Below are 24454 nucleotides of genomic sequence, written 5' to 3'. Positions count from 1 at the left end.
TTAAAACTATGAAATAAAACACATGGAATAATGTGAAAGTGATAAATAAAATATATTTTATATTTGAGTATCTTCAAAGTAGCCATCCTTTGCCTTGACAGCTTTGCACAATCTTGGCAATCTCTCAACCAGATTCACCTGGAATTATTTTCCAACAGTCTTGATGGAGTTCCCACATATGCTGAGCACTTGTTGGCTGCTTTTCATTCACTGGGCAGTCCAACTCATCACAAACCATCTCAATTGGGTTGAGGTCGGGTGATTGTGAGCTCAGGTGCATCCGGTTTCCATTGATCATCATTGAGATGTTCCTACAACTTGATTGGAGTCCATCTGTTCAATTGATTGGACATGATTTGGAAAGGCAAACACCTGTCTATATGAGGTCCCACAGATGACAGTGCAGGTCAGAGCAAAAACCAAGCCATGAGGTCAAATTAAATTTTCCGTAGAGCTCCGAGACAGGAGGGTGTCGAGGCACAGATCTGGAGAAGGTTACCAAAACATTTCAGCTGGTCCCCAAGAACACATTGGCCTTCATAATTCTTAAATTGAATTAGTTTGGAACCACCAAGACTCTTCCTAGAGCTGGCAGCCCAGCCAAACTGAGCAATCAGGGGAGAATGGTCACTCTGACAGAGCTCCAGAGTTCCTCTGTGGAGATGAGAAAACCTTCCAGAAGGACAACCATCTCTGCAGCACTCCACCAATCAGGCCTTTTTGGTAAAGTGGCCAGAAGGAAGCCACTCCTCAGTAAAAAGGCACATGAGAGCCCGCTTGGAGTTTGCCAAAAGGCACCTAAAGACTCTAAAGACTCTAAAAAGATTATCTGGTCTGATGAAACCAAGATGAATCACTTTGGCCTGAATGCCAAGCGTCACATCTGGAGGAAACCTGGCACCATCTGCAGCATCATGCTGTGGGGATGTCTTTCAGAGGCAGGGACTGGGAGACTAGTCAGGATCGAGGTTCACCATCCAACAGGACAACGACCCTAAGCACACAGCCAAGACAATGCAGGAGTAGCTTCGGGACAAGTCTCTGAATGTCCTTGAGTGGCCCAGCCAAAGCCCGGACTTGAACCTGATCTAACATCTCTGGATAGACCTGAAAATAGCTGTGCAGTGACTCTCCACATCCAACCTGACAGAGCTTGAGGATCTGCAGAGAAGAAATGGGAGAAAATCCCCAAATACAGGTGTGCCAAACTTGTAGTGTCATATCCAAGAAGACTCAAGGCTGTAATTGCTGCCAAAGGTGCTTCAACAAAGTACTGAGTAAAGGGTCTGAATACTTATGTAAATGTTTTCAGTTTTTATTTTTTATAAATTAACAAAATGTCTTAACCTTTTTTTTTGTTGCTTTGTCATTATGGGGTATTGTGATGTCATTATTGGGTATCGTGATGTCATTATGGGGTATTGTGATGTCATTATGGGGTATTGTGATGTCATTATGGGGTATTGTGATGTCATTATGGGGTATTGTGATGTCATTATTGGGTATTGTGTGTAGATGATGAGGGGGAAAACAACAGTGTAATCCATTTAGAATAAGTCTGTAACCTAACAAAAGTCAAGGCATCTGAATACATTCTGCATGTCCCACGTCACAGAAGCGGCATTTGTAAACGTAAACATTTTTTCTTTTCAATCAAAATGCTTTTTTTTTTTGGCAGAAATGCCTTCTGGAACTTTCATGTACCTTAATAACAAACTTGTAGTCCATCCATAAATACAAATAAAATTGTTAAATTACGAGCCTAGTTGGTTTAGCCACAAAAAGGCAGGAACCTTCCTGCTAGCCATGATTGGCTGAGATAATGAATGGGCTGGACATGCCAGGAGAGGAGTTTGGATTGGTCTACCATGCCGGATGCTTCTGTCTATAACGTGAGCTGTTCAGTATGTGTTGACAGTCGTTTCTACCACACCGTTTTTGAAAGATATAACGTTAGCCATTGAGAACTACAAATGTTTTTCTACTTTTCTCAGCAATATTGAAACCCTGAATGTAGCAGGCGCTATCGACAGATCAGTTGGAACAAGTGATGGGCTACTTTCTGCATAGGCCACAGTCAGTGTGAACCAGAGTGACTTGACACAACGCTGCCAAACAAGATGTAGCTACAACCAAACCGGAGTTAAATGGTTCCAGTCAGTGTGAACCGGAGTGACTTGACACAACGCTGCCAAACAAGATGTAGCTACAACCAAACCGGAGTTAAATGGTTCCAGTCAGTGTGAACCGGAGTGACTTGACACAACGCTGCCAAACAAGACGTAGCTACAACCAAACCGGAGTTAAATGGTTCCAGTCAGTGTGAACCGGAGTGACTTGACACAACGCTGCCAAACAAGATGTAGCTACAACCAAACCGGAGTTAAATGGTTCCAGTCAGTGTGAACCAGAGTGACTTGACACAACGCTGCCAAACAAGATGTAGCTACAACCAAACCGGAGTTAAACATGGTTCCAGTCTACCGTGAAGCGTTCCTCCATGTAAGAGTCTAGCTACAATTTCAGATATAAGTTTCTAATTCTGTCAGAAATGTGTTTTTATTGCAAGCTAAAGTGTACTGTTAGTTAGCATGCTGGCTCGCTAGCTAATGTTACGCGTATAATCTGTGTAGTAATATGATTTGAATCAGAAATCCATTCGCGTTGCTAGTTATAGCCTAATGTTAGCTAGCTAACGTTTACCCTAGTCTGTTAGCTTTAGCTACCTGCAGATTCATACTACAGCTATGACCATGTTTGTATTGGTAGTAGCACGAGCTGGGATTGTGCCCAGTCATAGTTTAGCTAGCTAGCCACATTCAGCCGTGGCAGTATGTTCATCCTGAAGCATTGAACTACACACATTCAGCCGTGGCAGTATATCCATCCTGAAGCCTTGAACTACACACATTCAGCCGTGGCAGTATTTCATCCTGAAGCATTGAACTACACACATTCAGCCGTGGCAGTATTTCACCCTGACGATAGACATTCTGCCGGGTTAAAGCGACTGGGATGTCAGTCCGTCTGAGTAGAATGACTGATGAAATATAGATGGACCATTCCAGAAGCTTTACAGTAGACGGTTACCTTCTGACTGTCCGTGTCTGGCGAATGTGTTGATGACCCTGGCGATGTTCTTCACAGACGAGCCGCATCTCTCCTTTATTCCGAGCTGCCCGAGGCGCCCTAACGAGGTGGTTCTCATGGTTACGCTTCATTGGTCAGTACAAATTATACAGTGCCTTGCGAAAGTATTCGGCCCCCTTGAACTTTGCGACCTTTTGCCACATTTCAGGCTTCAAACATAAAGATATAAAACTGTATTTTTTTGTGAAGAATCAACAAGTGGGACACAATCATGAAGTGGAACGACATTTATTGGATATTTGAAACTTTTTTAACAAATCAAAAACTGAAAAATTGGGCGTGCAAAATTATTCAGCCCCTTTACTTTCAGTGCAGCAAACTCTCTCCAGAAGTTCAGTGAGGATCTCTGAATGATCCAATGTTGACCTAAATGACTAATGATGATAAATACAATCCACCTGTGTGTAATCAAGTCTCCGTATAAATGCACCTGCACTGTGATAGTCTCAGAGGTCCGTTAAAAGCGCAGAGAGCATCATGAAGAACAAAGAACACACCAGGCAGGTCCGAGATACTGTTGTGAAGAAGTTTAAAGCCGGATTTGGATACAAAAAGATTTCCCAAGCCTTAAACATCCCAAGGAGCACTGTGCAAGCGATAATATTGAAATGGAAGGAGTATCAGACCACTGCAAATCTACCAAGACCTGGCCGTCCCTCTAAACTTTCAGCTCATACAAGGAGAAGACTGATCAGAGATGCAGCCAAGAGGCCCATGATCACTCTGGATGAACTGCAGAGATCTACAGCTGAGGTGGGAGACTCTGTCCATAGGACAACAATCAGTCGTATATTGCACAAATCTGGCCTTTATGGAAGAGTGGCAAGAAGAAAGCCATTTCTTAAAGATATCCATAAAAAGTGTTGTTTAAAGTTTGCCACAAGCCACCTGGGAGACACACCAAACATGTGGAAGAAGGTGCTCTGGTCAGATGAAACCAAAATTGAACTTTTTGGCAACAATGCAAAACGTTATGTTTGGCGTAAAAGCAACACAGCTCATCACCCTGAACACACCATCCCCACTGTCAAACATGGTGGTGGCAGCATCATGGTTTGGGCCTGCTTTTCTTCAGCAGGGACAGGGAAGATGGTTAAAATTGATGGGAAGATGGATGGAGCTAAATACAGGACCATTCTGGAAGAAAACCTGATGGAGTCTGCAAAAGACCTGAGACTGGGACGGAGATTTGTCTTCCAACAAGACAACGATCCAAAACAGAAAGCAAAATCTACAATGGAATGGTTCAAAAATAAACATATCCAGGTGTTAGAATGGCCAAGTCAAAGTCCAGACCTGAATCCAATCGAGAATCTGTGGAAAGAACTGAAAACTGCTGTTCACAAATGCTCTCCATCCAACCTCACTGAGCTCGAGCTGTTTTGCAAGGAGGAATGGGAAAAAATGTCAGTTTCTCGATGTGCAAAACTGATAGAGACATACCCCAAGCGACTTACAGCTGTAATCGCAGCAAAAGGTGGCGCTACAAAGTATTAACTTAAGGGGGCTGAATAATTTTGCACGCCCAATTTTTCAGTTTTTGATTTGTTAAAAAAGTTTGAAATATCCAATAAATGTCGTTCCACTTCATGATTGTGTCCCACTTGTTGTTGATTCTTCACAAAAAAATACAGTTTTATATCTTTATGTTTGAAGCCTGAAATGTGGCAAAAGGTCGCAAAGTTCAAGGGGGCCGAATACTTTCGCAAGGCACTGTATATATATATAAAAAAAAGAAAGTGTTTCATGATTTTTTTTTTACACAAACAAAACACCACCCACCTATGAGTCTGAGGACCGCAGCCACAGTGACATCCTGGATGGGTGTTTGTCTTGACCTGGGCTGGGTCACCCAGGAGTTCATCATCGGCCACAGCTCTGTACTTTAAACAGAACAACAACAACACACCTAAGGCCACGATTCACTGACTGATACACACTCCTACATACTGTATCTACTGTCTACAGTCTGTCTCTATCTGACTGATAAACACACTCCTACATACTGTATCTACTGTCTTCAGTCTGTCATGTTGTCTCTATCTCCACTGACTGATATCGTGATACAGGTTGTGGCCGAAAGTTTTGAGAATGACAAATATTAATTTTCAAAGTCTGCTGCCTCAGTTTGTATGATGGAAATTTGCATATACTCCAGAATGTTATGAAGAGTGATCAGATGAATTGCAATTCATTGCAAGGTCCCTCTTGGCCATGCAAATTAACTGAATCCCCCCCAAAAAACATTTCCACTGCATTTCAGCCCTGCCACAAAAGGACCAGCTGACATCATGTCAGTGATTATCTCGTTAACACAGGTGTGGGTGTTGACGAGGACAGGGCTGGAGATCACTCTGTCATGCTGATTGAGTTTGAATAACAGACTGGAAGCTTCAAAAGGAGGGTGGTGCTTGGAATCATTGTTCTTCCTCTGTCAACCATGGTTACCTGCAAAGAAACACATGCCGTCATCATTGCTTTGCACAAAAAGGGCTTCACAGGCAAGGATATTGCTGCCAGTAAAATTGCACCTAAATCACCCATTTGATCAACCAAGTTCATCAATAACTTCAAGGAGAGCGGTTCAATTGTTGTGAAGAAGGCGTCATGGCGCCCAAGAAAATCCAGCAAGCGCCAGGACCGTCTCCTAAAGTTGATTCAGCTGCGGGATCGGGGCACCACCAGTACAGAGCTTGCTCAGGAATGGCAGCAGGCAGGTGTGAGTGCATCTGCACAGACAGTGAGGCGAAGACTTTCTGAGGATGGCCTGGTGTCAAGAAGGGCATCAAAGAAGCCACTTCTCTCCAGGAAAAACATCAGGGACAGACTGATATTCTGCAAAAGGTACAGGGATTGGACTGCTGAGGACTGGGGTAAAGTCATTTTCTCTGATGAATCCCCTTTCCGATTGTTTGGGGCATCCGGGAAAAGCTTGTCCGGAGAAGACAAGGTGAGCGCTACCATCAGTCCTGTGTCATGCCAACAGTAAAGCATCCTGAGACCATTCATGTGTGGGGTTGCTTCTCAGCCAAGGGAGTGTTCTCACTCACAATTTTACCTAAGAACACAGCCATGAATAAAGAATGGTCCAGGAACAGTTTGGTGACGAACAATGCCTTTTCCAGCATGATGGAGCACCTTGCCATAAGGCAAAAGTGATAACTAAGTGGCTCAGGGAACAAAACATTGATATTTTGGGTCCATGGCCAGGAAACTCCCCAGAACTTAATCCCATTGAGAACTTGTGGTCAATCCTAAAGAGGCGGGTGGACAAACAAAAACCTGCAAATTCTGACAAACTCCAAGCATTGATTATGCAAGAATGGGCTGCCATCAGTCAGGATGTGGCCCAGAAGTTAACTGACAGCATGCCAGGGTGGATTGCAGAGGTCTTGAAAAAGGGTCAACACTGCAAATATTGACTCTTTGCATCAATTTCATGTAATTGTCAATAAAAGCCTTTGACACTTGTAATTACACTTCAGTATTTCATAGTAACATCTGACAAAAATATCTAAAGACACTGAAGCAGCAAACTTTTTGGAAATTAATATTTGTGTCATTCTCAAAACTTTTGGCCATGACTGTACAGTGTAGAGAATCATTGTACCATCTAAATCACTGTATCTTTTCTACAACCATATTTACTGTTTACAGCCGGGCCGGTGTACAAAACCAAAACATGAAAAAAATTCAACTTTAGACCGGAAGCATAGAAATAGTGACATAGAACAGATATACCTCTTCTTAGACTGGCTTTCAATGACAAATGACAGATCTATAACTCGCATTTCTGTGTGAATTTTGCAGATGTCACCTAAAAAGTGACATCTGCAGTCAAATGGGGCTAACTGGCTGAGTTAGTTACATACATTATCTAACCATCTTCAACGCGTCACAAAATCATTTTTAGGTCGTTTTCCACCCCCCCCACATGCTGTCTAGCTAGATTATTATTTATCTGGATGGTCATAATGACATTAAAAGAGTTTACTAAATGTATGCATCTGGTTCTGTCTTCACTGTTTTGTTAGCTGGTGAATTTCAGTCCAGCTGTGGCAGTCAACAACAACCAATAGCAGGCCTGCTTTCTACCTCAGTAGGTTGTCATGGGTCCACTTCCAGTGTGTATGAGAGCAGAGCAGCTCCAGGGTGAAGACGTGTTGCCAGGCAACGGGGTTCAGGTCCTGTCCCTGTCGCGGGTGTTTCTGGAAGGTCATCTCAGCTGCAGCTCTGACGGACGTCAACGTGCGGGACACCAACTGATCCACGTCACTAGGAGGACTCTGGGGACACAGACATGGCATGAAGTCCAAACAGATGTTACTCCAAGCTTCATAATCCACAAACAGGAAATGGCCTTCTCAGTGACGGAATACTGACAACTCTTCCCTCTGTTAATTGAACAAAAGGCGGAGACCAATAGACAACAGTAGATCCATAAAACCTCATGACCACAGACCAAGATTACAGAGATGCCATACCTTCTCCCAACCCAGGTAAGCAGTTAGGCAGTGGAGCACCTCTCCTTGAGCTTTGACCTTGGTGACCGTGTGGATGGCCTGGCACACTACAGTCCTGCATGAGAACACATTGGGCCATGTGGTCACCATGAACAGAACCAGCTTGGTTGACTCAGGGAAATCTGGGGGGTAACAAGAACAGAAACAATGTCAACTCAAGCTGTGAAGTCACGTGACGTCAGTCAAATCAAGCTATTCAATGAAGCCATGTTACCTTCTCTAAGGACACTGTAGGCCAGGATGTGTTACCTTCTCTAAGGATGCCGTAGGCCAGGATGTGCTACCTTCTCTAAGGACGTCGTAGGCCAGGATGAGTTACCTTCTCTAAGGACGCTGTAGGCCAGGATGTGCTACATTCTCTAAAGACGCCGTAGGCCTGGATGAGTTACCTTCTCTAAGGATGCCGTAGGCCAGGATGTGTTACCTTCTCTAAGGATGCCGTAGGCCAGGATGTGTTACCTTCTCTAAGGATGCCGTAGGCCTGGACCTTCTCTAAGGACGCTGTAGGCCAGGATGAGTTACCTTCTCTAAGGACGCTGTAGGCCAGGATGAGTTACCTTCTCTAAGGACGCTGTAGGCCAGGATGAGTTACCTTCTCTAAGGACGCTGTAGGCCAGGATGTGTTACCTTCCCTAAGGACGCTGTAGGCCAGGATGAGTTACCTTCTCTAAGGACGCTGTAGGCCAGGATGTACTACCTTCTCTAAGGATAATGTAGGCCAGGATGAGTTACCTTCTCTAAGGATGCCGTAGGCCAGGATGTGCTACCTTCTCTAAGGATAATGTAGGCCAGGATGAGTTACCTTCTCTAAGGATGCCGTAGGCCAGGATGTGCTACCTTCTCTAAGGATAATGTAGGCCAGGATGAGTTACCTTCTCTAAGGATGCCGTAGGCCAGGATGAGTTACCTTCTCTAAGGATGCCGTAGGCCAGGATGTGTTACCTTCTCTAAGGATGCTGTAGGCCAGGATGTGTTACCTTCTCTAAGGATGCTGTAGGCCAGGATATGTGCTCTGTCCCAGTCCCTCCTCCGTCGGCACAGAGCAGTGTAGACTCTAACCAGAGCCTGGAGGTGAGACCCAGGCAGCTCAGTCCTCTCAGTCTTCAGCTTAGTCAGCATCACCGACATCAGGTCATCTGCCAGAGGCTGACAAGTCACAGGACAGCCATGTACCAATGATTCACAGTACCAACGATTCACAGGACAGCCATGTACCAATGATTCACAGGACAGCCATGTACCAATGATTCACAGGACGGCCATGTACCAATGATTCACAGGACAATAATGTACCAATGAGTCACAGGACAGCCATGTACCAATGAGTCACAGGACAGCCATGTACCAATGAGTCACAGGACAGCCATGTACCAACGATTCACAGGACAACCATGTAAGAGGTGTTACCGTCTACAAATTAAAGGGATATTTTAGGATCTCTGCTAGCAGATACCATTAACTTCTAGTCATTATGCTAACGCTAGTTAGCAACTACGTTCAAACTGCACGGAGACATAAAAATGGTATCCACGAGTTCACCTGACTCTGGGGAAGTCGATAAAGGAGACCACCTGACTCTGGGGAAGTCGATAAAGGAGACCACCTGACTCTGGGGAAGTCGATAAAGGAGACCTCCTGACTCTGGGGAAGTCGATAAAGGAGACCTCCTGACTCTGGGGAAGTCGATAAAGGAGACCTCCTGACTCTGGGGAAGTCGATAAAGGAGACCTCCTGACTCTGGGGAAGTCGATAAAGGAGACCTCCTGACTCTGGGGAAGTCGATAAAGGAGACCTCCTGACTCTGGGGAAGTCGATAAAGGAGACCTCCTGACTCTGGGGAAGTCGATAAAGGAGACCACCTGACTCTGGGGAAGTCGATAAAGGAGACCACCTGACTCTGGGGAAGTCGATAAAGGAGACCACCTGACTCTGGGGAAGTCGATAAAGGAGACTACCTGACTCTGGGGAAGTCGATAAAGGGTCTCATTGACAAAATCCAGAATAGAGGTCGACCGATTAGTCGGAATGGCCGATTAATTAGGGCCGATTTCAAGTTTTCATTTATACCTTTATTTAACTAGGCAAGTCAGTTAAGAACACATTCTTATTTTCAATGACGGCCTAGGAACGGTGGGTTAAGTGCCTCGTTCAGGGGCAGAACGACAGATTTTCACCTTGTCAGCTCGGGGGATCCAATCTTGCAACCTTACAGTTAACTAGTCCAACGCTCTAACCACCTGCCTCTCATTGCACTCCACGAGGAGCCTGCCTGTTACGCGAATGCAGTAAGCCAAGGTAAGTTGCTAGCTAGCATTAAACTTATCTTATAAAAAACAATCAACCATAATCACTAGTTAACTACACATGGTTGATGATATTACTAGATATTATCTAGCGTGTCCTGCGTTGCATTTAATCTGACTGAGCATACAAGTATCTAAGTATCTGACTGAGCGGTGGTAGGCAGAAGCAGGCGCGTAAACATTCATTCAAACAGCACTTTCGTGCGTTTTGCCAGCAGCTCTTCGTTGTGCGTCAAGCATTGCGCTGTTTATGACTTCAAGCCTATCAACGCCTGAGATGAGGCTGGTGTAACCGAAGTGAAATGGCTAGCTAGTTAGCGCGCGCTAATAGCGTTTCAAACGTCACTCGCTCTGAGACTTGGAGTAGCATGGGTAACGCTGCTTCGATGGTAGCGGTTGTCGTTGTGTTGCTGGTTCGAGCCCAGGGAGGAGCGAGGAGAGGGACGGAAGCTATACTGTTACACTGGCAATACTAAAGTGCCTATAAGAACATCCAATAGTCAAAGGTTAATGAAATACAAATGGTATAGAGGGAAATAGTCCTATAATAACTACAACCTAAAACTTCTTACCTGGAATATTGAAGACTCATGTTAAAAGGAACCACCAGCTTTCATATGTTCTCATGTTCTGAGCAAGGAACTGAAACGTTAGCTTTCTTACATGGCACATATTGCACTTTTACTTTCTTCTCCAACACTTTGTTTGTGCATTATTTAAACCAAATTGAACATGTTTCATTATTTATTTAAGGCTAAATTGATTTTTATTGATGTATTAAGTTAAAATAAGTGTTCATTCAGTATTGTTGTAATTGTCATTATTACAAATAAATAAATAAAAATTGGCTGATTAATTGGTATCGGCTTTTTTGGTCCTCCAATAATCGGTATCGGCGTTGAAAAATCATAATCGGTCGACCTCTACTCCAGAAGCATGCCTTTAAAAGATCCTACGGTAAATATGCTATGTAGGCAAAGCTGTTCGTGACTAACCTCATTGTCTGAGAACTCAGAGAGGACCTCCTTCTCCTCATCCCGTAACACAGGTTTCCTAGACAGATTCCCAACAAACAGGTGACTCTTGATGACAGGTAACAGGTCAAAACACTGGGCTGCTATCTTCTCTAAGGCCTGGGATATGGAGGCTTCGCCTGCTGCTTTCCCAACCAGTTTCTCCTTCTCTAAGGCCTGGGATATGGAGGCTTCGCCTGCTGCTTTCCCAACCAGTTTCTCCTTCTCTAAGGCCTGGGATATGGAGGCTTCGCCTGCTGGTTTCCCAAACAGTTTCTCCATCTCTGTAGGCTGTGAATAACTCCCATGTTGAGGTGTCCTGAGTAGTGGGTCAGGACAGGCTGATGTCGTGGAGGATATCCCCTTCGCAGCAGGGCCGGCCGTCGCCCCAGCAGGGCCGGGGGAGCAGTTATCCAGCCTCAGTCTTTTGGCACTCTTTGGTAGAAGCACGTCGACTCCACTTCGCTTCCCTCTTTGCTCTGTTTTGGTGAAAGCCGTGGACGAGGAGTTGATGGTTTTGAAGCCAGATATCTGACTGACAGAGCTGGAAGGTGTGGTCCCCGTCTCAGCAGAAGACATAGAGAGGTTTCCTCGGAGGATACTGAGAGTCCAGGCACGGGCAGACAGTTCTGGATACATGCCGTCTACAATCCTCATGGAGTTCTCCTGGGCGGGACTAGTGGAGGAAGAGGAGGGGCTGAAGGCAGGAAGTCTCCCTGGAACAGGAACAGCGTGTTTAGGAGTGGCTGAACCAAACTGTAGTGGTGAGGAAGGGGTGGTTCGAGACGGGGAGCTCAACATCTGATCATCAGGTGCTGTTTGGGATCCCACAGGGGAAACAGGCCCTTCCATCGGTGAGGGAAAGGACAGTTTACCAATCGCCGGTCTTGGATTGCCAGGTTTTACCGGTCTCGGAGGAGTTAAAGTGAGAGGCATCAGAAGAGGAGGTAGTGGAGGACCCATTTCAAAGCGAACCTTCCCAATGGGAACTTTCCATGTACATTCTGGGGAGTGGCCCACAGGCAAGGCTGCTGTAGGTTTTGGGGAGTGGCCCACAGGCAAGACTGTTGTAGCTTCTGGGGAGTGGCCCACAGGCAAGGCTGCTGTAGGTTCTGGGGAGTGGCCCACAGGCAAAGCTGCTGGCCTGATCCCATCACTCATGTCAGGGCTGAGTCTTTCAATAATAACTTTACATGAAAGGGTGGCCGTTTGCTGGCCGTCCCTGGGAGCCGCTCCGTCCCTGGGAGCCGCGCTGTCCCTGGGAGCCGCGCCGTCCCTGGGAGCCGCGCCGTCCCTGGGAGCCCCTCCGTCCCTGGGAGCCGCGCCGTCCCTGGGAGCCCCTCCGTCCCTGGGAGCCCCTCCGTCCCTGGGAGCCCCTCCGTCCCTGGGAGCCCCTCCGTCTTTCACTGAGCTGGTTTGGACTGCGTTTGATCTAACAAGACTCTTCCTGACACGCCCACTTCTAGTACTGATCATCTCAGTCTGGTCTTTCCCACCTAGTTTCTCAGACCCTTCATCTGTCAGCTGGGACTCAGAGATGCAGTCGGTGGTTGTAGGACGCTTACGGTCAGCTTTCATATCCTGGTGTTGTAGAACATGGACTGGGCGATCACAATCTTTCAGCATCCCGTTGTTCAAAGGCTCGTCCCTCTGTAACTCTGTAGGAGACGGTGGATTCCTAACGTCAGACCCTGGGTCTTCAGCATCTTTCCTTCCATTCATCCTCTTCGGTTGTGTACCAGATCTCAGGAGCTTCACGTTCACCACAGGGGAAAGACATATGGGACTATGTAACCTCTTGCAAACTGTATGGTTTCTGCTACTCTGAGCATTGGGTTTTGTTGCCTGGATGTCTTCATGGAGTTCAGATGTCGTAGTACAGTTCTCTACGTTATTTACAGAGCTCATTAAACTGGCAGGAGAGATGTGGACACTTGTTTTTGTCAGCGGTGCCAGAGACTTCTGTTCAGATGATGATTCCTCTGCCCCAGAGGAATGCACCGTGATGACTGTTGATACTATACCTACATCCTTCAGTCCTTCTGTAGGGTGACTGTGGGAGGCCAGTCTTTCTGTAGGTTGACTTGGGGAGGCCAGTCCTTCTGTAGGGTGACTGGGGGAGGCCAGTCCTTCTGTAGGGTGACTGGGGGAGGCCAGTCCTTCTGTAGGGTGACTGGGGGAGGCCAGTCCTTCTGTAGGGTGACTGGGGGAGGCCAGTCCTTCTGTAGGGTGACTGGGGGAGGCCAGTCCTTCTGTAGGGTGACTGGGGGAGGCCAGTCCTTCTGTAGGGTGACTGGGGGAGGCCAGTCCTTCTGTAGGGTGACTGGGGGAGGCCAGTCCTTCTGTAGGGTGACTGGGGGAGGCCAGTCCTTCTGTAGGGTGACTGGGGGAGGCCAGTCCTTCTGTAGGGTGACTGGGGGAGGCCAGTCCTTCTGTAGGGTGACTGGGGGAGGCCAGTCCTTCTGTAGGGTGACTGGGGGAGGCCAGTCCTTCTGTAGGGTGACTGGGGGAGGCCAGTCCTTCTGTAGGGTGACTGGGGGAGGCCAGTCCTTCTGTAGGGTGACTGGGAGGGAACAGTACATCACCAACCTGTTTCCAAGAGAAACCCTCTTCATCGTCTTTATCTGATTCCTGGCCTGTAAACAACTTGTCTTGTTTATGGGGACATGCTTGAGGAGCTGCTTTCTGATCAGTTGTGTTACATTGAGTGTTAGGAGCCCATTCAGTCAGTTGTTCTGGACCAGTCACTGTCTCTGCAGAACACTCAACCAGAAGACTGGGTTCCAGCTGCTCTCCTGACTGATCTTTAATGCTTTCTACTTTCTCTGAGTCCCCATGGTTGATGCTCTGACCCGCCAAGACACAGCCATTATAACACGGGTTAGTCTCAACATCCATCTCTGTCGTGTCTGGTGAGAAGTCCTGCACTTCTTCTCCTTGTGTCTGGGTGAGTGAGTTCTGAATGGCCCCATTATGGACAGAGAGGTTGTCTGGATGCTCTACTGAGTTTGGGAGACACTCTGTGGCTTTGGTAAAGGAAGGTAGATCATTAGAGGAGGTTTGAGTCTCTCCTGATGGTGACTGGATGGTTTCAGCAGCTGGTTCTACCTGCATGTCTTCCTGTTCACAGACAGCCACACTGTTCCTCTCTGTCTCTCCTGAGGTCCCTGTGGCCAGATCAGGGCTTTTTCTCAGAGTAGAATTAGTGCTGTCTGAAACAGGGCTTTCTCTCGGAGTAAAATTAATTCTGTCTGATGGTAGTTCCACTGAGGAGTCTGCAGGTTGTTGTCCTGCCAAAACAAGGGCCATCTGATTGGCTGGTCCAGTTTTCTGTCCTGCTGTCTGATTGGCTGGTCCAGGCTGCTGTCCTGCTGTCTGATTGGCTGGTCCTGTAGTGTAGACAGAGTGGTTTCTGTTCTCTAGAGGAGATCTGGTTCCTCGAGCTCTGGACTCCAAGACATCATCCAACCTCTCCTGAGCTGAGGAGCAGGGTAAGGGGGAGAGGACAGGGGGCAGCGGCTTGAACCAGTCCAGGATCTCCTCAACTGATCTACTATGTTTATGGCCTGGCGGGTCATTGTTCCTGCCGGGACCAGGGCCTGCCGGGTCACTGTTCCTGCTGGGTCCAGGGCCTGCCGGGTCACTGTTCCTGCCGGGTCCATGGCCTAGCGGTTCACTGTTCCTGCCGGGTACATGGCCTAGCGGGTCACTGTTCCTGCCGGGTACATGGCCTGCCGGGTCACTGTTCCTGCTGGGTCCATGTCCTGCCGGGTCACTGTTCCTGCTGGGTCCATGGCCTGGCGGGTTACTGTTCCTGTTGGGTCCATGGCCTGGAGGGTCACTGATCCTGCTGGGTCCATGGCCTGGCGGGTCACTGTTCCTGCTGGGTCCATGACCTGGCGGGTCACTGTTCCTGCTGGGTCCATGGCCTGGCGGGTCACTGTCAGGTCTGTGGGGTTCAACTGTGCTGCGGTCTTGTAGGTGCTCCTTTAACTGCTGTTTCCTCCTGGCTGTGAGTGAGACAGACAGAGACATAATGATATTCTGGTCTGCTGTAACAAGGAGAGGTCCATTATATCATATGACATCATTACAATGCGTCTTGAATACATACCAGGGAGGTGTGATGAGGGAGGAGCTACACACACCCATAGATCCTCCAGCAGCCTCTGGATCTTCTCTGTAAAACACACCACCGTATCAACACCGTGACGACTGTAGGTACTACACCCCACCGTGACGACTGTAGGTACTACACCCCACCGTGACGACTGTAGGTACTACACCCCACCGTGACGACTGTAGGTACTACACCCCACCGTGACGACTGTAGGTACTACACCCCATCGTGACGACTGTAGGTACTACACAACACCGTGACGACTGTAGGTACTACACAACACCGTGACGACTGTAGGTACTACACCCCACCGTGACGACTGTAGGTACTACACCCCACCGTGACGACTGTAGGTACTACACCCCATCGTGACGACTGTAGGTACTACACCCCATCGTGACGACTGTAGGTACTACACAACACCGTGACGACTGTAGGTACTACACCCCACCGTGACGACTGTAGGTACTACACCCCACCGTGACGACTGTAGGTACTACACCCCACCGTGACGACTGTAGGTACTACACCCCACCGTGACGACTGTAGGTACTACACCCCATCGTGACGACTGTAGGTACTACACCCCATCGTGACGACTGTAGGTACTACACAACACCGTGACGACTGTAGGTACTACACCCCACCGTGACGACTGTAGGTACTACACCCCACCGTGACGACTGTAGGTACTACACCCCACCGTGACGACTGTAGGTACTACACCCCACCGTGACGACTGTAGGTACTACACCCCACCGTGACGACTGTAGGTACTACACCCCACCGTGAGGACTGTAGGTACTACACAACACCGTGAGGACTGTAGGTACTACACCCCATCCTATACACCCCACCCTATACAACACCGTGACGACTGTAGGTACTACACCCCACCGTATCAACATCATGACGTGGGTAGGTACTACACCCCACCGTGACGACACCCCACTGTGACGACTGTAGGTACTACACCCCCACTACAGTACTATACAACACTGTGACGACTGTAGGTACTACCGTGACAACTGTAGGTACAGTTACCTAACCAACACCATGATGACTGTAGGTTTTTAATTTTATTTAACTAGGCAAGTCAGTTAAGAACAAATTCTTATTTACAATGACGGCCTACATGGGAACAATGGGTTAACTGGGGCAGAACGACAGATTTATACCTTGTCAGCTCGGGGATTCGATCCTGCAACCTTTCGGTTACTGGCCCAACGCTCTAACCACTAGGCTACCTGCCGCCCCAAAGGTATTAGTGTGTGGTATCAACTTGGGGTAATAAAAACATACCTTTATCCACCTGTGTTTCTTCAGGTGCCGTTGCTTGAGTTGATGTGCTCTTTAATACTGAACAAAGACAAGATTGAACTTAATTAACAAACGCTGTGATACTACTACTGCTACTTATACTGATACTACTACTACTGATACTGCTACTACTACTGCTACTACTACTGATACTGCTACTACTACTGCTACTACTGATACTGTTACTACAGATACTGCTGATACTACTACCACTTCCACCACTACTACTACTTATACTGATACTACTGATACTGCTACTACTACTGCTACTACTACTGATACTGCTACTACTGATACTGTTACTACTGATACTGCTGATACTACTACCACTTTCACCACTACTACTACTACTACTACTACTACTACTACTGATACTGCTACTACTACCACTACTACTGATACTGCTACTACCGATACTACTACTACCACTACTACTACTACTTCCACCACTACTACCACTACTACTACTACTGATACTGCTACTACTACTGATACTGCTACTACTACCACTACTACTGATACTGCTACTACCGATACTACTACTACCACTACTACTACTACTTCCACCACTACTACCACTACTACTGATACTACTACTACTGATACTGCTACTACTTCCACCACTACTACCACTTCCACCACTACTACCACTACTACTGATACTGCTACTACTGATACTGCTACTACTACTGCTACTACTACTGCTACTACTGATACTGCTACTACTGATACTGCTACTGATACTACCACTACTTCCACCACTACTACCACTTCCACTACTACCACTACTGATACTACCACTACTGATACCACTACCACTACTGATACCACTACCACTACTGATACCACTACTGATACCACTACCACTACTCAACCACTACTACTAGCACCACAACTACCACTACTACTCAACTACCACTACTACTAAACTACCACTACTACTCAACTACCACTACTGATACTACCGATACTAATACTACTACTACTCAACCACTACTACTACTCAACCACTACTACTACTACTGATACTACTACTACTACTGATACTACTACTACTACTACTGATACTACTACTACTACTACCACCACTACTACTACTACCACCACTACTACCACTACCGCTACTACCACCACTACTACTACTACCACCACCACTACTACCACCACCACTACTACCACCGCTACTACTACTACTACTACTACCACTACCACTGCCACTACTACCACCACTACCACTACTACCACTACCACTACTACTACTGATACTACTACTACTACTGATACTACTACTACCGCTACTACCACCACTACTACCACCGCTACTACTACTACTACTACTACTACTGATACTACTACTACTACTACTACTGATACTACTACTACTACTACCACCACCATTACTACCACCGCTACTACTACTACCACTGCTACTACTACCACTACTACTACTACCACTACTACCACTACTACTCAACCACTACTACTACTACTGATACTACTACTACCGCTACTACCACCACTACTACCACCGCTACTACTACTACTACTACTACTACTACTACTACTACTACTACTACCGCTACTACCACTACTACCACCACCGCTACTACCACTACTACTACCACCGCTACTACCACTACTACTACCACTACCACTACTACCACCACTACTACTACTACCACTACCACCACCACTACTACCACCGCCACTACTACCACCGCTACTACTACTACTACCACTACTACTACTACTACCACTACTACTACCACCACTACTACTACCACTACCACTACTACTACCACCACTACTACTACCACTACCACAACTACCACCACTACTACTACTACCACTACCACCACCACCACTACTACTACTACTACCACCGCCACTACTACCACCGCTACTACTACTACTACCACTACTACTACTACCACTACTACTACCACCACCACCACTACTACTACCACTACTACTACCACTACTACCACTGCTACTACTACTACTACCACCACCACCACCACCACTACTACTACTACCACTACTACTACCACTACTACTACTACTACTACTACTACTACTACCACTGCTACTACTACCACCGCTACTACTACTACTACCACTACCACCACCACTACTACCACCGCCACTACTACCACCGCTACTACTACTACTACCACTACTACTACTACTACTACCACTACTACTACCACCACTACTACTACCACTACCACTACCACCACTACTACTACCACTACCACAACTACCACCACTACTACTACTACTACTACCACCGCCACTACTACCACCGCTACTACTACTACTACCACTACTACTACTACCACTACTACTACCACCACCACCACTACTACTACCACTACTACTACCACTACTACCACTGCTACTACTACTACCACCACCACCACTACTACTACCACTACTACTACTACTACCACCGCCACTACTACCACCGCTACTACTACCACTACCACTACTACTACTACCACTACTACTACTACCACTACTACTACCACCACCACCACTACTACTACCACCACTACTACCACCACCACCACTACTACTACCACTACCACTACTACCACTGCTACTACTACTACTACTACTACCACCACCACCACTACTACTACCACCACCACCACTACTACTACCACCACTACTACTACCACTACCACTACTACCACTGCTACTACTACCACTACTACTACCACCACCACCACCACTACTACTACCACCACCACCACTACTACTACCACTGCTACTACTACTACTACCACCAATACTACTACTACCACTGCTACTACCACTACTACTACTACTACCACTACTACCACTACTACTAACAGCACTGTTACCTTTATTCTTCTCCGTCTCCAGTTTCTCTAGTCGTTCCTGGAATAGAAAGAGGGTCCAATCAGACCGTTTCAAAACACTTTACAGTTGATACTACAGCCAATGAGAGTCTAACACTCTACAACAGTGGTCACCAACCTTTTCTGAGTCAAGATCAGAGTCAAAATGCAAGCTGAGATCTACCGCTCTGATTAGACTTTAAAAAACAACAAATTAAAAACAGTTCTGTAGCAATGAGGTTTGAGCAGTAGACTATAGGCCCAATACATTATACAGCGCCTTGCAAAAGTATTCATCCCCCTTGGCATTTTTCCTAATTTGTTGCATTACAACCTGTAATTTAAATTGATTTTTATTTGAATTTCAAGTAATGGACAAACACAAAATAGTCCAAATTGTTGAAGTGAAATGAAAAATAACACTTTCAAAAATATAAATAAAGAATAAAACCTGAAAAGTGGTACGTTCATATGTATTCACCCCCTTTACTAGGAAGCCCCTAAATAAGATCTGGTGCAAACAATTACCTTCACAAGTCACATCATTAGTTAAATAAAGTCCACCTGTGTGCAATCTAATTGTCACATGATCTCAGTATATATGTATACACACACCTGTTCTGAAAGGCCCCAGAGTCTGCAACACCATTAAGCAAGGGGCACCACCAAGCAAGCGGCACCATGAAGACCAAGGAGCTCTCCAAACAGGTCAGGGATAAAGTTGTGGAGAAGTACAGATCAGGGTTGGGTTATAAAAAAATATCAGGAACTTTGAACATCTCACGGAGCACCATTAAATCCATAATTCAAAAATATGAATATGAAGAATATGGCACCACAACAAACCTGCCAAGAGAGGGCTACCCACCAAAACTCACAGAACAGGCAAGGAGGGCAACAACGATGACCCTGAAGGAGCTGCAAAGTTCCACAGCGGAGATTGGAGTATCTGTCCATAGGACCACTTTAAGCCGTACACTCCACCAAGCTGGGCTTTATGGAAGAGTGGCCAAAAAAATGCCATTGCTTAAAGAAAAAAATAAGCAAACACGTTTGTTGTTCACCAAAAGGCATGTGGGAGACTCCCCAAACATATGGAAGAAGGTACTTTGGTCAGATGAGACTAAAATTGAGCTTTTTGGCCATCAAGGAAAACGCTATGTCTGGCGCAAACCCAACACCTCTCATCACCCCGAGGACACCATCCCCACAGTGAAGCATGGTGGTGGCAGCATCATGCTGTGGGGATGTTTTTCCATCGGCAGGGAAACTGGTCAGAATTGAAGGAATGATTGATGGCGCTAAATAAAGGGACATTCTTGAGGGAAACCTGTTGGAGTCTTCAAGAGATTTAAGACTGGGACGGAGGTTCACCTTCCAGCAGGGCAATAACCCTAAGCATACTGTTAAGGCAACACTCGAGTGGTTTAAGAGGAAACATTTAAATGTCTTGGAAAGGCCAAGTCAAAGCCCAGACCTCAATCCAATTGAGAATCTGTGGTATGACTTAAAGATTGCTGTACACCAGCGGAACCCATCCAACTTGAAGGAGCCGGAGCAGTTTTGCCTTGAAGAATGGGCAAGAATCACAGTGGCTATATGTTTCAAGCTTATCAAGACATACCCCAAGAGACTGTCAGCTGTAATTGCTGCGAAAGGTGTCTCTACAAAGTATTGACATTGGGGGGTGATAGTTATGCACGCTCAAGTTCTGTTTTTTTGTTTTATTTCTTGTTTCTCAATAAAAAAATATTTTGCATCTTCAAAGTGGTAGGCATGTTGTGTAAATCAAATGATACACACACACCCCCTCCCCCAAAAAATATATTTTAATTCCAGGTTCTGAGGCAACGAAATAGGAAAGATGCCAAGGAGGGTGAATACTTTCGCAAGCCACTGTTACTGCATTTTGGCTATGCTCAGTAGGCTATAGGCCCAATACATTATCCATGCATATTGGCTATGCTCAGTAGGCTATAGGTCCAATACATTACCACTGCATATTGGCAATGCTCAGCACTCCCAATACATTATCCCTGCATATCGGCTATGCTCAGTAGGCTATAGACCCAATACATTATCACTGCATATTGGCTATGCTCAGTAGGCTAGAGGCCCAATACATTATCCCTGCATATCGGCTATGCTCAGTAGGCTAGAGGCCCAATACATTATCCCTGCATATTGGCAATGCTCAGCACTCCCAATACATTATCCCTGCATATCGGCTATGCTCAGTAGGCTATAGACCCAATACATTATTACTGCATATTGGCTATGCTCAGTAGGCCCAACACATTATCCCTGCATATTGGCAATGCTCAGTAGGCTATAGAACCAATACATTATCCCTGCATATTGGCAATGCTCAGCACTCCCAATACATTATCGCTGCATATCGGCTATGCTCAGTAGGCTATAGACCCAATACATTATCCCTGCATATTGGCTATGCTCAGTAGGTTATAGACCCAATACATTATCCCTGCATATTGGCTATGCTCAGTAGGCCCAATACATTATCCCTACATATTGGCTATGCTCAGTAGGCCCAATACATTATCCCTGCATATTGGCTATGCTCAGTAGGCCGTAGACCCAATATATTATCCCTGCATATCGGCTATGCTCAGTAGGCTATAGACCCAATACATTATCCCTGCATATTGGCAATGCTCAGCACTCCCAATACATTATCCCTGCATATCGGCTATGCTCAGTAGGCTATAGACCCAATACATTATCACTGCATATTGGCTATGCTCAGTAGGCTAGAGGCCCAATACATTATCCCTGCATATTGGCAATGCTCAGCACTCCCAATACATTATCCCTGCATATCGGCTATGCTCAGTAGGCTAGAGGCCCAATACATTATCCCTGCATATTGGCAATTCTCAGCACTCCCAATACATTATCCCTGCATATCAGCTATGCTCAGTAGGCTATAGACAGAATACATTATCCCTGCATACTGGCAATGCTCAGTAGGCCGTAGACCCAATACATTATCCCTGCATATTGGCTATGCTCAGTAGGTTATAGGCCCAATACATTATCCCTGCATATTGGCTATGCTCAGTAGGCCGTAGACCCAATACATTATCCCTGCATATTGGCTATGCTCAGTAGGTTATAGGCCCAATACATTATCCCTGCATATTGGCTATGCTCAGTGGGCTATAGACCCAATACATTATCCCTGCATATTGGCTATGCTCAGTGGGCTATAGACCCAATACATTATCCCTGCATATTGGCTATGCTCAGTAGGCCCAATACATTATCCCTACATATTGGCTATGCTCAGTAGGCCCAATACATTATCCCTGCATATTGGCTATGCTCAGTAGGCTACAGGCCCAATACATTATCCCTGCATATTGGCAATGCTCAGCACTCCCAATACATTATCCCTGCATATCGGCTATGCTCAGTAGGCTATAGACCCAATACATTATCCCTGCATATTGGCTATGCTCAGTAGACCCAATACATTATCCATGCACATTGGCTATGCTCAGTAGGCTATAGGCCCAATACATTATCCCTGCATATTGGCTATGCTCAGTAGGCTAGAGGCCCAATACATTATCCCTGCATATTGGCAATGCTCAGCACTCCCAATACATTATCCCTGCATATCGGCTATGCTCAGTAGGCTATAGACCCAATACATTATCACTGCATATTGGCTATGCTCAGTAGGTTATAGACCCAATACATTATCCCTGCATATTGGCTATGCTCAGTAGACCCAATACATTATCCCTGCACATTGGCTATGCTCAGTAGGCTATAGGCCCAATACATTATCACTGCATATTGGCTATGCTCAGTAGGTTATAGACCCAATACATTATCCCTGCATATTGGCTATGCTCAGTAGACCCAATACATTATCCCTGCACATTGGCTATGCTCAGTAGGCTATAAGCCCAATACATTATCACTGCATATTGGCTATGCTCAGTAGCTATAGGCCCAATACATTATCCCTGCATATTGGCTATGCTCAGTAGGCCATAGGGCCAATACATTATTCCTGCATATTGGCTATGCTCAGTAGGCCCAATACATTATCCCTACATATTGGCTATGCTCAGTAGGCCCAATACATTATCCCTGCATATTGGCTATGCTCAGTAGGCTATAGGCCCAATACATTACCACTGCATATTGGCTATGCTCAGTAGGCTGTAAGCCCAATACATTATCACTGCATATTGGCTATGCTCAGTAGGCCATAGGCCCAATACATTATCCCTGCATATTGGCTATGCTCAGTAGGCCATAGGCCCAATACATTATCACTGCATATTGGCTATGCTTGAATTGCCCTTCCAATGCTATTCTTCTCAGAACATTTAGAAAATATATTTTCTGGAAATAGATCATGTGTTGTATTATATATATAGTTATTATTATATAGTATATAGTTGTATTACTATTTTTACTGGACTGCTGTCCTGCATCTGATGGTCAGTCTGAGGGAGGGAGGGGGCAGCGGTAAGGCTGCCTCACCTGACTCACCGTCCCTCTGGTCTCCCTCCCTCTGCCCTCCCTCCCCCCGCTTAGAAAAGGGGACGCAGTCTTCTAGCTGATGGTCAGTCTGAGGGAGGGAGGGGGCAGCGGTAAGGCTGCCTCTCACCTGACTCACCGTCCCTCTGCTCTCCCTCCCTCCCTCCGCTGAGAAAAGGGGACGCAGTCTTCTAGCTGATGATGAAACTCAAGTCACTCTGCATTATTTAAAAGACAAGTCTCTAATAAAAACAACGTAAGCTTATCGGAACACTTTGTGAAACTCCATCGCAGCTGCAGTGCTGGTTGTAGCGTGAGTGGAAGTAGGGAGAACATGCAAACCTGAAGATGAAGAAGCTCGTTCTCCAGTACAATCTTCTCTGTTTTCAGCCTGGTAATGTCACGCTCTTGCTTGAGTTTAGAATCTAAAAACAGAACAACCCAGGCACATCGCCAATAAGACAAGGCAGGTAAAAGGCTGTGTGACAGATCACAATAGGAATATTGTAAATGATGTTTCCCACAGACTAGCAGATAATAAAAAGTAATATCAACCTTGAAACAGTACAAGTTGTTTTTCCAGGTCGTATTTTCTGTTGGTGAAATCAGAAGGTAGAAACATGAGTACAGCAACACC

General features: G+C 46.2%; 1 protein-coding gene across 6 annotated transcripts in view; it reads right to left on the bottom strand.

The window, feature by feature from the left end:
* The window catches only part of ice1 (KIAA0947-like (H. sapiens)), a 36642-nt gene that overhangs the window by 1864 nt on the left and 10324 nt on the right, over window positions 1-24454 (bottom strand). The window contains exons 10-21 of one of the 6 annotated variants that reach the window (XM_036973236.1): window positions 24373-24410; window positions 24160-24242; window positions 19300-19336; window positions 16412-16468; window positions 15104-15169; window positions 11167-14999; window positions 10972-11109; window positions 8651-8819; window positions 7635-7795; window positions 7246-7436; window positions 4933-5033; window positions 3091-3189 (exon numbers count right to left, since the gene is read on the bottom strand). In XM_036973236.1, coding sequence (XP_036829131.1) covers window positions 3091-3189; window positions 4933-5033; window positions 7246-7436; window positions 7635-7795; window positions 8651-8819; window positions 10972-11109; window positions 11167-14999; window positions 15104-15169; window positions 16412-16468; window positions 19300-19336; window positions 24160-24242; window positions 24373-24410 — 4973 coding nt within the window. Of the gene's footprint in view, window positions 1-3090; window positions 3190-4932; window positions 5034-7245; window positions 7437-7634; window positions 7796-8615; window positions 8820-10971; window positions 15000-15103; window positions 15170-16411; window positions 16469-19299; window positions 19337-24159; window positions 24243-24372; window positions 24411-24454 lie in introns of those variants that run through there. The other 5 variants (XM_036973235.1, XM_036973234.1, XM_036973233.1 and 2 more) reach the window with 5 other exon arrangements.

The sequence above is a fragment of the Oncorhynchus mykiss genome, unplaced genomic scaffold, assembly GCF_013265735.2.
Source record: "Oncorhynchus mykiss isolate Arlee unplaced genomic scaffold, USDA_OmykA_1.1 un_scaffold_226, whole genome shotgun sequence".
NCBI classification, from domain to species: Eukaryota; Metazoa; Chordata; class Actinopteri; order Salmoniformes; family Salmonidae; genus Oncorhynchus; species Oncorhynchus mykiss.
The sequence above is the reverse complement of the archived record's forward strand: the minus strand, read 5'-3'. Positions and strand labels throughout refer to the sequence as shown.